Source organism: Tenrec ecaudatus, chromosome 12 (genome assembly GCF_050624435.1).
Source record: "Tenrec ecaudatus isolate mTenEca1 chromosome 12, mTenEca1.hap1, whole genome shotgun sequence".
In the NCBI taxonomy this organism is placed as follows: Eukaryota; Metazoa; Chordata; class Mammalia; order Afrosoricida; family Tenrecidae; genus Tenrec; species Tenrec ecaudatus.
Genome location: NC_134541.1, coordinates 80,097,501 through 80,111,910, shown reverse-complemented (window position 1 = coordinate 80,111,910; position 14,410 = coordinate 80,097,501). Strand labels below are relative to the sequence as shown.

The window sequence follows — 14,410 nt, the reverse complement described above, 5'->3', positions numbered from 1 at the left end:
GATTTTTGACCATGTCATGTGGTATACCTGTTAGATAGATAGATAGATAGATAGATAGATAACCTACTTACTAACGGGTATACTAGCTCTGTACTGATGTCATGTATATATATGACAGCAGGAGAATCAGGTGGACATGGTATAGGGGAAACCCATTCTGAGCCTCATCTTTTCTAGAGTAAGTGGCTAGAGGGTTCATAGCAGTTCCAGATGCATTTGAGTGTCTGGGACTCTCCATTGATAGCCATGGTGCCCTCTTCCACCTGCAAACAGAGTAAAATACCTGCTCTAGAGTGTTGTCCAGTTGGCACGCAGAGCACCCAGCGTAGCTTAGTAAGCTCGGTGAACAAGCTCCTTCATTAGAGAATTGGTGACTCAGTGAGTATAGGCAGAGGAGGTTTCTGCTCCCTTGAGCCTGACTCAGGAAGTGTACTGCTGGGAGAAGATGAGGGATGAAGGGTGGAGAGTATAGCCAGGACAAGCCTGGTGGTCATCAGAGAAGGGACCGGAAAGAGTCCAGGATGAGCCAGAAAGAGCAAGAGGAGCATGATTTAAGCTGTGGGGCTGGACTTGAAAGGGCTAAAAAATAGCTAGGTATCCTTCTATCTGGAGGCCAGCGAGCCGGTGTGTCAGAAAAGAGGAGTTAAGGGTGATTGAGCAAGGTATTGAGGGTCCCAGATCCAGATCCCAGCCAGCAAGGCAGTGAGGAGAGGGTAGCTGAAGAGCCATGAGCAGGTTGGAGCAAGGTGGTTTTTACTCTGAGGGAGGCAGGAGCGCTGGATGCCTGGAGCAGAAATGTGATGACCTGAAGGCGTGGAGAACACTCATTCTTACTCCCAGGGATTCCTGACAACACATATTTACTGGAAAGGGCTCTGAGGTAGAAAAAATTTAAGGGAAATATTTCTTGCCCTTGTGGATTCATAGAATATCTGAACGTAGCAGGTCAGCTTTCCGCTTAAGAGACTTTACCATCATCGTAAGACTCCCCTAGCTTGCTTAGCTGAAAGCTGCTTGCTTCTGTATTCCCAGTAATGTGCAGTTTCACACACAGGGAAGCCCACTCTGCTTTTGGAGCCTCTTAGGAATTTCTCCATGATGGCAAGCCCCTCTTTAGGCTCTTCCTTTGTGAGGCCCTGTGTACCTTGTTCGTCATGCCAGAGAGATGCGGATAGTTCACGGGCTGCACTTACACACCCAACTCACACTCATCCTCACTGCCATTGACTCAGTGTGGACTCATAGCGACCATACAGGACACAGTAGGCCTGCCCTGGCAGTTTGCAAGCCTGTAGCTCTCTGTGGGAGTAGAAAGCCCTGTCTGCTGCCTTCTGGCTCCAGAGCAGTCATGGCTGCTTTGATGAATCACGTCGCTGTGCCCAGCCCTCTCACCTTTGCTAGAAAGTGAAGAGAGCGATAACTGGTGAGGTTGTTCTTGCTAGGCAGCGTGCAGGTTTGTGCAGTGGGGGACACGAGAAACAAGAGATTGGGCTGAACAGACGTGCGTGCTCACAGCACTTTCTTGGTCCCTGGTGTACAGGCCACAGAGGAGAGCAGCTGCCACACGACCACTTCGTCCCTCGTGTCCATCTGCTCAGACCGGCACCTCTTCTCCAGCATCGATGACGGCACTGGGTTTGCATGCCCTGAGCAGGTGGTGGCTCTGTGGGCCCAGGAGGGCATTCAAAATGGCAAGGAGATTTTGCAGGTTTGGAAATGGATGGCCACAGCTGCCCCGCTGAGAATGGGCTGAGGGTGGGGTGGGAGCCCGAGAGGGTTACTGTGCTTGGCCTCTGCTCTCTGGCTTCCTTCCTCCTGCTGCAGCAGAGAATCCCAGACAGGGAAATTCTCGGGAAACTTTTCTTTTTGGCTATTAATATATAAAAATTTTAATTTTGAAAGAGCATAAATAAAATACAGAGAAAACAACAGTGATAAAAACACCCTGAAGGTAGGTTTTCATGTATTAGATACTTCCCCCTTTGCCATGCTAACCTTTCAGGCTTGTTGCTTGGACAAGGCAGCACTCCGACGGGCGTTGGAACAAGCACACTTTTGTGGTGACATCAGAGTCAGAGAAGGTGCATGTGTATAGCCAGCACTGACCACTACATAAGGGCATGCATTCTGCCAAGTCCTTTGATCAAAAAAGACCTAGGTGGGAACTGTGCCACTTGGCTCCACAGGCCAGCCTCGCATTCCTGGAAGCCATGGGGGTTTCCTGCCCATGCTCCTCCATTTCTTCTGCAACTGGCCCAGGAGACTAGCCTGGTGTAGCTCTTGCTCTTGGACTTAGTGTCACACTGTGCAGTAGTCAATTTAAAATAAATATAGCAAAGATTCATTTTTAAACATTCATTGTTTCATTCTGTATATGTGGGTGGTAAGATGCACATAACATCTCTTTTTAAGTTTATTTTTCAAAATTCTGAGAGAGAAGGAAGATTTCATTTTCTGTAATACTTTTGACCATGGCTCATGTCCTCTGATACATAATTTTTCTACCAATACAAATCATCAGTGTGTGTGTGTGTGTAGATAGATAAATAGATAGATAGATAGATAGATATTATGGAGATATGAAATATGTGTCAGGATTCTTTACATATATTACGTTAGGAGTCTCTCCCAGAATTCTTTTAGTTTGAAATGGTAAAAACTCAACTCCAAGTGGCATAAGAAAAAAGGAGAATGTAAAATAAAATAATAATTTATAAATTATTAAGGGTTCATGAGGAAGGGGGCAATGGGGAGGGAGGGGGAGGGAAAAAAGAAAAATGAGCTGATTCCAGGAACCCAAGCTGAAGGCGAATTTTGAGAATGACGAGGGCAACGAATGTATAAGGGTGCTTTACTCAATTGATGTATGTATGGATTGTGATAAGAGTTGTATGAGCCCAATAAAATGATTTTTTTTAAGAAAGAATGTTAGTGGCTTACAGTGGTGGGCAGTTGGCAGAGTTAATTTAGCCACTGCTCTCTGTAAGTGCCTGTATCAGTACCCTTTCATCTCTAACTGCTTCCAAATTTTCCTTTGCTATCAAGTTAATTTCAGCTCATCATGATGCTAGGGGGCAGAATGGACTTACCCCTTTGGGTTTCCAAGAATTTAAATCTTTATGGGAATAGATAGCCTCTACTTTATTCCTCAGGGAAATGGGGTGGTTCAAACTGTTGACCTTGAAGTTAACATCTTATTGCATTACCCACCACACCACCAGAGCTCCTTCCAGTGCCCTTAGCCTTGGGCAAAGTCTCCTCTCTATAGCTCCATACAGCTTTTATAATTATTTGGTTTAGGTGGGGGGAAGGGCCCCTCTCTTGCTATTAATCCCCATGAAGTACTATGCATGGAGTCATATTCTTCCTCATGTGTCCCTGGCTCAGGCACAGTGGGATCTCCTATTGACAGCCTAGGAGTTGGAGTGGGGGCGGCCCCAAGAGGAAAAGTCTCAGGCAAATGGGAGAGCCAAGGAAAATGGAGTCTGGAGTCAAATTGTTGAGAGAATTAAACTCATCTTGAATGTCCCTTGGGATTTATTTCTAGAGCCTCGAATTCAGTGTGGATGAGAAGGTGAACCTTCTGGATCTGGCCTGGGCTATCGACAACAAGCTCCTGATGGTCACTGGTGTCATTCAGCAAGCGGCCCTGGCCTCCTACCACCAGGAGCTGAGCTACCTCCAGTAAGAGGGTGGGAGAGGTTGTTTCAAGGCTACGGATGTGGTCTGTTCTCAGGGGTCCGGGACTGGCAAGGGTCTGGGCTGCTGCCTTGCCTGCCCCCACCACCCTCTATAGGCAACTTGTGATGGGACAAGGAAAAGGGTCTCTGGTGTAGGGAGAGACGCTTTGCTTCTTCCTAATAGGGCCTAACGAGCAAGGGGCCGCCTATGGTTATTCTTGCCACAGGTCTTGCATACTTGGTGAGAGGCTTAGAAAGCCAGATCTCAAAATCCTAACCTAATCCCCTTAATAATATCCCAAGCAGCTGAATCCAACTTAAAACTTATGTGACTGACATTTTTCTTGCTATTATGGAGGTGCAAATGTTCTCCAGACCAGCCCACGGGGCCCCCAGGCTTAAGCCAATTGACTGAAAGCACACACAAAAAAATTGCTTCTTAGACCTTTTCACTGAGCACAACGTGGCAGTTGGCACCGTGTTCCATTACAACAGAGCTCTGCTTTCACTCAACGGGTTATTCATGCTGTTCTGCTAAATAGATTCACAGGGACAAAAGTTGATAGTATTTTATAGAAAGATAACTTTTCCAACAGTTTTGTTGGCATATAAGTCATATATCATACAATTCAGTGGTTTAGACATATTTTAAAAGAATTGTGTAGGCGTCACCACAATGAGTTTTAGAATATTTTCTTCATTCTGGTACCCGTTATTATTAACTCCCCATAGCCCCCAGTCTCCCCTGCCACAACCGGAAGGAGCTATTAATCTAATTGCTGTTTCTATAGATCACCTATCCTGGATTTCATATACAGAAAATCCTACAAAACAAAATAAACACCAAAAAACCTCAATTCAAAAGCAAGTCGACAATAATAGAAACTAAAACGAATAAAGTCATTTAATGTCAGGATACACCATTAGAGAACCATTCTTCAAAGACTCAAAGACAAGGCTAGCCCGCACTCAACACCATCATGTTGGCTGTTTTTGTCGTTTATGCAGACCCAGAGTTTGAGGGCCCTGCAACGGTATGTGCTTCTGTGGGAAGCTGACAGAGTAGTAGCTACATTTGACAGTGTCTCCTTCCTGTGGGCAGGGGGCAAATGAAGCAAATGGTGCAGGAGCGAGACAAGGCAAGACAGGACCTGGAGAAGGCTGAGAAGAGGAACCTGGAGTTTGTGACAGAGATGGATGACTGCCACTCTGCCATGGAACAGCTCACGGAACGCAGGATCAAGTAGGTGCCACCGAGACAGCTTCTGGGTCAGAGCCTGGCACAGTAGCCCTCTAGAATCACAGCAGCTGTCCCCAATCTGGTCCCTACACCCTGGCCAGAGGGTGGGTGAAGGACAAATAGCTGCTACCCAAGTGGCAGTGCTATAGTTCTGGTTCGTTGAAGGCCTTACTTGAGCCAGTAGAAACCAGAAAATGTGACTTTTTGTTTTGTACCATCAGTCAGGGGCCTCCAGAGTAACACGGTCAGTACGATAGATGGGTGTTCATATGGGTGGAAACATGGAGGGATACACGTGATTCATTTATTTTAGAAAACTGCCTCCTGGTTGTGAGGCTTGGCAATTCTAAAATCCATCGGTCAGATGGCAGGTTGGAGACTGTCTGCAGGATGGCTACGGTCTTAAAACATCCTTCTCCTTCCAGAAACCTTAACGTCTGCTCGGAAAACCTTCAACTTATTGCATACTCCGCCCCCCCCCCCCCCCCACACACACACACACATCATGGATCATGACCTGTTTTACTGAGGACTGACAGGCTTAAATGCTAATCATATGTAATGCCCTCATAGCAATACTAAGCCAATATGTTAATAAGCAGTGGGGCCCCATGGCCTACCCAACGGCACACATGAAATTAGCTATCACAAGACTCTTTCCTTGAAAGATGAGGGTACAATAGAAGCATCAACTGAACTCTGGGTGGGGCTGGTGCAGTATGCACTGGCTTCTCATTCTATATGCCTATGGGCTGCAGACATTCGTCTCTACCCTACCTCTACTCTCTTTGCTCAATCCGTTGGACCTCCCCTCAGCTCAAGGAAGATCTTTAACTATTGTTTGTGCTTGTGATGGGTGTTATGTAAGATATTTTTGCAAACAGCTTCAGGAGTTCAGCAGGTAGCACTCAACACAGCGAAGGTACCCCAACACCTCAGTCTTACCTCTCATCACCCTTCATACTGAACAGTCTTAGGGGGAACTCTGTATGGTATGTTTGGCGATGGCTTCAAGGCCAGAGAAAAGGATGTAAGAAAACCTAGCCACATATATATCCACACTGCATCAGGGAGAAGGTTTTTTTCACCCCTATTGAGAGAAAAGTCTTGGCCAGAGGTGGCTAAACTCAGCTAGTGATTCACCTTCCTGAATCCTTTGTTTACTGAAGGTGCTCTGCTGGAAACAGCTGAGGCTACATGAAATGATCTTCTACATTTCTCTTTCTCTCATACTGGCTCATGCCAGAAGTCAGAACACTGGCTGCCTGCTCCCTGGTCTGTCTTCCTTCACTGGTGGGCAAGATGTCTCTGGGGCATGCCCTTTTAGAATCCTGCTTCCTTGCCCCTAGCCCCTTGCCCTTTGGGTAAGCTGAGTCCTTTGGTCTCCTCATCTCTAACCTGAGAATGGTAATGAGCCCTGTCTAGCATGGAGGGATGACCAACACAATATGTCGAGCTTCCTAATTCTGATGACTGTGCATAGGTCCAATCATGTGCCTCAGGAAACAGAGAGAGTGAGAGAGACGTCACAAATGATGCAGAGTCCTGGCGTGGTGAAAAGGTTGGCCCCTTGGCACCTTGCCTCTGTGTGGGGTCATGTTCTCCTGGAAGGACCAGCAGTGAATGTGGTGTCCAGTGTCTGGTCCCTGCCTGCCTTCAGAACACTCATACTTTCTATCAAACAGGTGGCTATAAAGTCTAAAACTGTCAGTAGATATACAATCTTCCAGAAGGCCAGGCCATGTGTGACACTGGGTTAGTTTAAGGAGGTGTCCCAAAAGGTACCCTCAGTCTCTCCTTTGTGGGTATTGTAGACACCTGGAGCAGGGATACTGTGGACAATTGGCCCTGCTTCGCTCAGAGTTGGAGATGGAACAAGAGCTGCTCTGGCAGCAGACCAGCATGCAGAGGGCTAGGCTGGAGGAGGACCTTGAAGCCCTGCGCAGGGAGGAAGCCTGCTTGCAAGAGAGGCTATCATTGGTGCTAAAGGTATGAGGGTACTATACAAAGAAAATGCATGTGCACAAAGCTGGGAGTACATAAAGCTTGATTTTCTCCTCACAACTGTGTTCCCTGACAATTGCCCCAGCCAGCTCTAGGGTAGTATAGCTACTTCGTGGCTATTGCCTGCAGCTCTGAGCTGGTAGATAGGGGCAAGGGAAGGTCTGCAACAGCATCTGGCACCCCTGCATCCCCAGAGACCAGGAACATATTGTGGCTTTAGCAAAAAAAAAAAAAAGCCAGGACCTGAAGCTCACCTAGCAGGAGCCCCACTGTATTTCCAGGAGCTGAGAGGTTCATGGGTGTGTGCCACCCAGTCCTTACCACAGCCGGCACTTGATCCCCAGGGATTACTTCTCAGGAGAGACAGGAAGGCCCTGGATCCCTGTCTTAGTTGTGAGGCCTCTGGGGAGAGGACGGCATAGCAGGCGAGAGGCAGAAGTAGCTGAGCTGACTGTCTCGGTGGACTTTCTTCCCAGTCCTTTTTGCACTCCAGCCTGCCTGCCTTCTCCGTTTTCATCTTGGCTCCTTTTTTCTCTCCCTTTCTACCTGTCCTCCCTCCCTTGATGTCTGTCTCCCTTACTCCAGCTCCTGGCTTTTCAACCCTGCGGAGCACTCAACAGAGCCTTACCTTTTAGTTATACACTGTGTCTCAGAAGTAATTCCACATCCTTCTGATTCGTCATTGCAGCTTTCAAGTGTCTATAAACACTGGACTTTTCCCTGACTGGATATATGGACTGCATTGATGTTATTTCAGATCTCTTATTTAGAAGTACACCCTGAAATCATTTGTCTCTAATCTTCTTTCCTAGCTTATTGCTGTTGAGCTCTTGAAGTGGGAGAAGTAGCGGCAGTGGGAAAGCACTGAGCACTTCAGTGTCTGCATGTCTGGCTTAGGAGCTGGTCTACTAAAGAAATGTTATGGGGGCCACCACGCACCTCCTCTGGCTACACACAGAAGAGGAGACTCCAACACCAACCCAATGCCAATTGGCACAGGGCAGAAGTTAAAGATGCCTCCCCCCACCATCTTTATGCTATTCTAACGCCAACCATCCCTAACCTTCCCATAACACTCTTCTTAGCTAGATTCGGTCATTTATTTCAGTGACCACATACAATTCACAGACAATATTCACAATTATCAAGTTAATCAGGGAAATGTTAATGATACAGGTCTTTTGTCTACAATACCATGCTGATAACCACCTCTTTCTCTGGTCCCAGGCCTCTCAGTTGCATAGTCCCTTGGCTTCTGCTTTGTTCCATGGGCCAGGAAGCCTAGCACTCTGCCTCGTGGTCTCAGTGTTGCTCCTTGCTCTGTCTCATGTGCTCAGTGCCAGGGCTTCTGCTGCCTTCACAACTTAACGGCATGGATCTCACATGTGCCCCACTGATGGCTCTTATTTCTTGATGGACACAGGATTCTCTCTCTGCTACTGAGATGCCGTGCAAGGGCATCACTGTCCGACCCATCTATGAGTGTTTCACATACCCGATTTGCCTAGTCCCACCCAATTATTTGATGAGTGTTACAAAGATATGGATAGAAGAGCCCTTTGGATCATTTCACTTCACCCCGGGCTACCTTTTGGCTCTTCTAGACATTGCTCCTTTAATACATGAAGAATTGCCTCCTGCCCACTGACATCTAGGATTTGTTTTCACAGTCGTGGTGACCCTGTTAACAGTCACTCGTACTTCAGTCATATCATCAAACCAGCATCTTCCCCTCGCCTCCTTTTACCTGAGCCCATGGTGAAAAGAGGACACTCTTCAATGGGGACTTTCCCTTGACTTGTTCTTTTTCTTTTCCTTTTCATATTGATACTAATACACCCACAAAAACTGGTAAACCAGCTACTTCATTACCACTCCCTATTTTAGATATCCCATTGCTAAATTGTCAATCCCTAACAACCAGTCCTCTGAGGAGACAAGCAAATTTTTGATCAGAAGAATCTTTATTTATGATTTAAACTTTGAGCATCTGTTTCCATAAATATAATCCAATCCAGGGAAAGCCATCAAATTAGAGCAATGTATGCCAGATCATAGTGTCAACATTTATCTTGTCATTCATTTGGGTTCTGGTCAACTCAGCCCTAGAATCCAAGGTAGATCAAATAGGTACCAGTATCAAGCTTGGGAGTTCACACACACCTCCCTGTACTTTAGATTAACTGGCCAATTCATATATTCTCATCAACCCTAACTCCCCATGGCCTAGGTCCTGATCATCAGCTTTATAATTCACAACTCATGAAATCTCCCAATGTCTTCCCCTCTTCACTCACATTTTCAAACTTCAGACCAGCCAGCCCCTCTCTCTCATCTCTAGCTTCTGGGGCCAGATCAGCAGGTGCCAATAGAACATGCCAAAATGCAGGCTGTGTCATCAGTGCGGCAGTTCCACCACTCCCACCCAAGTGGACCCAAGTGTCAGCACAGTGAGCGTACTAGGCTGCCGCCAGCTCCCTTAACTTCAGTCTGTCAGGAGCCATTCTCTGAGAGGAACACACTTCTCCCTGCTAAGATGACTCTAAAGGCAGGCAGCTCAAAATTCAAAAGGCCAAACCGATTTTTCTCCTACTCATTCTTTCAGTTGTTCTGGGTGGATCTGCATGTCTTTGCAAATAAGTGCAAAAGTACTGGTAGCAAAGGTTCTGGGTGAGGCTTCCATCCACACTGGTGAGAGCTTTCACTGCTCTCCAAACCAAACCAAACTCACTGCAGTTAAGTCAATTCTGACTCCCATTCAGCCTATAGGGCAGGGGGTAGAGCTGCCCTTGTGGGTTTCTAAGATTGTAACTCTTTACAGGAATAGAAAGCCACATCTTTCTCCCATGAAGTGTCTTGTGGTTTGAACTGCTGAACTTGCAGTTAGAAGCCCAGTGCGTAACTACTACACCAACAGGCCTCCAATACTCTACTTGGACTTAAAACAAAAACCTATTTCTTCAGGGAAAATTCCTAACTCCCCTTTTAACAAATCCAATAAGAATAGGCTGAATGTGAACATACAAGCTCTCTGTAATCATAAAACTGAGCATTTGTTTCTATCGCACATGATACCTATTTATAACACTAGTCAGGAGAAACCTCTATCCAACAGTCAGCTAAACACATAAACCCAAATACATCATCCTTTTAAAAACACTCAGTTCAATGTTCTTTTCTCCACCCAGATTATCCCATTCGTATGTCTACGGACTTGGGCCTCTGTTAGGGTACATCCAGGAAACCCTGGCCTTCTTATTAACTGTTTTGTTTAACCAGCCTGGTATTTCCTTCAGGCCACTCCAGAGCACTTTCACGCCCTTGACATCTCTTACATTTCTTTCAAGCACTGCCATTGTTTTAGGTAGGTACCATCATGTAGGTTTCGACCTTATGCATCTATGCCAGGTTCTGCAATATCCTCACAGTTTTTCCCGTTGAGCCTCCTGTTGCAGCCATGGTACCAATCGATCGCATCGAGAGCCTTCCTCTTTTTCACTGTCCCTTTGCTTTATCAGACATAATGTGTTCCCCAGGGGCTGGTCTTTCCTGACATGTCCAAAGTGTGCCCATCTTAGACTCTTAAGGTGCACTATAGCTGTATTTCTTCCAAGACAGATCATTTTGTCCTTTCAGCAGTCCATAGTAAGAATAACCAAAGGAATAATCTAAGAATCAAAATTTTCACTTCCCTTACCCTGACCTTTCTTTTGTAAAACCCCATGCTTTCATGAGCCTGGAGCCATTGCAGTTAATTCCACTCTTGACACCAACTGATGAAATGCCGTACGTCTGACCTCCTAGCTACACAAAGGGGGAGATTCCAATGCCACACCAGCCCAAGCTAATTGCCACAAGGCAGAATGCCTTGACCCTCTATCCTTTTTTTACCCTTATCTGATACCAACATCCCTCAGTTGGCACGCTACCTCTCTGTTGGGTTCAATAATGTATTGCAACGTCTTCAAAAAAAACTTACAGGCAATGTTCATGGTTATAGAATTGCTTAAGGAAGCTAACCAGTTACAGAACGTTAAGGAAACAGGCTTTTTGGTCTGCATTGCCTCTTCTCACCCACGATGGTAGGCATCTCTTTCTTAGTGTTGCACCTCTGCCCTCTACCTCATGAGCTTAGCACTGCTCCTTTGCTTTGTCTTCTGTTCTCAGTGCCTTGGCCTCTGATACTTCTGGTGCCTCCACTACTTCAGGCAAGGATCTTACATGTGCTCACTCCTGGTGTTTCCATCTTGATTAACATGGAATGTTTCTGTCTGCAACTGTTATCATTCACTCTTATATACACAGTGCAATGGGAAAACCAACAAATTCCCTCAGTTAGCATTTCACATACCCTATTTGCTTGATATGGCCCCAAAATTTGGTGGGAGTTACAAAGACATGAATAGAAAAGCCATTCCAAGTAATTTCACTTCAACACAGCTGCCCTCACACCCTCCACCACTACAGGAACTCTTTCAAGGAAAAGCAGCTTGCCTCCCTGTAATACCTCTCCCTTATGGAAAGGTGAGAAAGTTACCATTGCGTCATTGCTTGCGTTATATAGCTATTAAACCACTGGCCTGAATCTTTTAGGAAAACAGTCGATTGCAGAAGGAGATCTTTGAAGTTGTGGAAAAGTACTCAGATTCAGAGAAGCTGGTGCTGAAACTGCAGAATGACCTTGAGTTTGTGCTGAAGGACAAGGCAAGTGCTTCTGCTTATTCTGAGTCTTTCAACTAGAATCATGGTCAGTAGTGTGGGCCATGTCTTGAAAATGATACTTGGGTGATAGAACTTTGGTTTTTTTTCCTTACAAAAATCCTGTAATGGAGAGAAATCTATATAATATCTTTTTCTTTCCCCTTTTCATGACAAGTCACTGTGACCTAGTGCTACCCCGCGTAGTATGGCCTCTGTACTGATAAAGCCAGGACCCACTAATGGTACTTGGGATTAGCCAGAGAGGCCAAAGGAGCACTTAGAGCGTGGTGCCATCATATGTCACCTACCCTAAGGACGTTGCTGGGAAGGGAGAAGTTGCACCAGAGACAAGGCAGAAGTGCATCCCAGCCACCACAGGCTCCGGGTCCTAAGAAAACGCTGTTGGTGGCAAGACCTTTTAAACAAGTTTGAAAGTAGGTAGACTGGATGCTTTTTTCTAGAGCTACTGGAAAGTAGAAGTTAGATTCCCAGAAGGAAAGTGAGGAGGTGGCCCCAGGAACCTGGCCCAAGAGGACCTGCCTTACCATTCTCTGTATTGTTGCTTTCTTTCTGGGTCTGACATCAGCTGGAACCAGATGGCACTGCACTCTTCTCTCAAGAACAGTTCATGGCGATCCTGAAGGAGTATGAATTCAAGTGCAGGGTATGTGCCAGGGAAGTTTGGGGGGCTGGGCTGGGGGGGTTCCCTCACCACCCTCAGCTCTACTGTACTCACCCTTTTGACTGCTGTGAGCAGTCACATATTAATCTTGTATTGGGTCTTACATGCCAGCATTTTGGTTGTTGGTACCCAAACCTTCACCTTTGCTCATTCCCATCCTCTTCCCCAACCATTTCTACACTGGGGCAGGGTCAAAGCTTATGGGGAACTTAGGGCTTTCTCTAAAAGCGTGACCTCTGGCTGCATCAGCAGGTCTCTAGACCTCTTGTGCAAAAAAGTCCAAAAAACTCTACTTCTTGTCTCATTGTACCTGCTAAGAGGGTGGTGTTCAACCATTAGAATGGACAGAACTGTAGGTGACCAGTGTCTGTGTAGCTCAACCTAGCTGATGGCTATGAGAGTGGCTGAGGTTTGAGCAGGCCATGTTCAGGCCCTCCTTTTGGAGGTTGAAAGAGGAGACCACTGAGAGTATCTTCTTGAAGAGACCGGGCTTCTACGTTTAGCCTTGATTCTGCTGAAAAGCCTCAAATTTGATGACGTCTACTTGCTGCGTGTGGAAGGTCAACTTGATATCTAAAAGTGGCCTCATGTTATAGCCACAAGAATGTCCCAAGAAACCAGGCCCAGTGCTCCAGACTTGACGGCTGCTATTCTTCTACTGTATATCTTTCTTTAAAAACAAAGTTGTTGTGTGGGTGTTTTTTAATCATTTTATTGGGGGCTCTTACAACTCTTGTTACAATCTATACATCAATTGTATCTGACATATCCGTACATATATTCTGTCTTTCTTTTATAGACATTTACTTTCCATGGAGCCCTTGGGATCAGCTCCTCTTTTTTTCTCTCCCTTCTCCTCCCCCAACCCCAACCCTCGTGGCCCCTTGATACATTGTAGATTGTTAATTATTTTCAAATCTTACTCCGACCGCCATCTCCCTTCCCTTCTAGTTTCTGTTGTTCTCCCCCCTGACTGGGGGTGTGGGGTTATATGCTATTCATTGCTATTGGTGTCCCCTCTCTCCCCACTTCGCCCCCCTTCCCCCTACCCTTTTGTTGTCTCTATTCCCATTCCTATTCCTGGTTCCATGTGTCGTGAGTTTTATCTCTTGCCTATGCCTATGCGCATGCTCCCGTCTAGTCTAGATTGGGAAGCGGCACTGAGGTCGTGATAGCGGGGAGTGAGAAGCTGTTGAACTCATTGGAGTACAGTCCTTCATAGTACTGTGCAATTACCCTTTTGATTTTATTAGGGTTCATTGTAATGTCCCTTGTTTCATTCCTCATCCTTGCTATTGAAATTTGTTCCTTCCTTTCTTTGGTTAGGTTTTCCATGGTCTTTTGATTCTGTTAATCCTTTCAAAGAACCAGCTTTTAGCTGCATTTATTTTTTCCATAATTTTCTTGTTTTCCCTTTCATGAATCTCAGCCCTTTTTATTTTTCTTTTGCAATTTGTAGGATTATTCTGCTGACTGCTCTAATTGGTGTAAGTTTTGTGTCAGCACATCAATCATACGTCTCTTTCTTTTTCATGTGCTTACATATTACTATCAGACTTTCTCTGATAGCGGCCTTTGCTGTCTCAAAGGTTTTGGTAACTGTATTCTCATTGGTTTCTAGAAATTTTCTAATTTCATATCTTTCTGAGCCAGTAACCACTCCTTTTGCAATAGAGAATTATTTTTCTTACAATTTTTTCCCTTGTTTTCTTCATCATCCTTTTGTCAATTTTCAGCCTTATGTTATAGTTGTCGGAGAGAGAAGTCGGTATGATCTCTTTATGTTTGAATTTACACAGATTCGACTTATGTCACAGCATGTGGTCTATCTTTGAGTATGTGCCATGGGGGCTTAAAAAGAATATGAGGGTGTTTTTGCATTTTGGTGGAGAGTTCTGAAAATATCTATCAGGTCAAGTCATTTAATCATAATGTTTAGATCTGTTGCCTCCTTGTTAAGCTTCTTTCCTTGTGATCTTTCTCAGAGAATGGTGTATTAAGGTCACCTACTATAATTGTTAGCCTGTGATTTCTTTTATCATCTTTTGGAGTGTTTGATAAATTTTGTGGACGTCGCGTTGAACATGAATATATTTATTATGT

General features: G+C 45.5%; 1 protein-coding gene across 5 annotated transcripts in view; it reads left to right on the top strand.

Annotated features, from left to right (window-relative positions):
- The window catches only part of NINL (ninein like), a 187,473-nt gene that overhangs the window by 85,293 nt on the left and 87,770 nt on the right, over window positions 1-14,410 (top strand). For all 5 annotated transcript variants that reach the window (XM_075564189.1, XM_075564193.1, XM_075564190.1 and 2 more), the window contains 6 exons: window positions 1,541-1,708; window positions 3,548-3,684; window positions 4,783-4,923; window positions 6,735-6,909; window positions 11,518-11,628; window positions 12,212-12,289. In XM_075564189.1, the coding sequence (XP_075420304.1) occupies window positions 1,541-1,708; window positions 3,548-3,684; window positions 4,783-4,923; window positions 6,735-6,909; window positions 11,518-11,628; window positions 12,212-12,289 (810 nt within the window). The remainder of the gene's footprint in view (window positions 1-1,540; window positions 1,709-3,547; window positions 3,685-4,782; window positions 4,924-6,734; window positions 6,910-11,517; window positions 11,629-12,211; window positions 12,290-14,410) is intronic.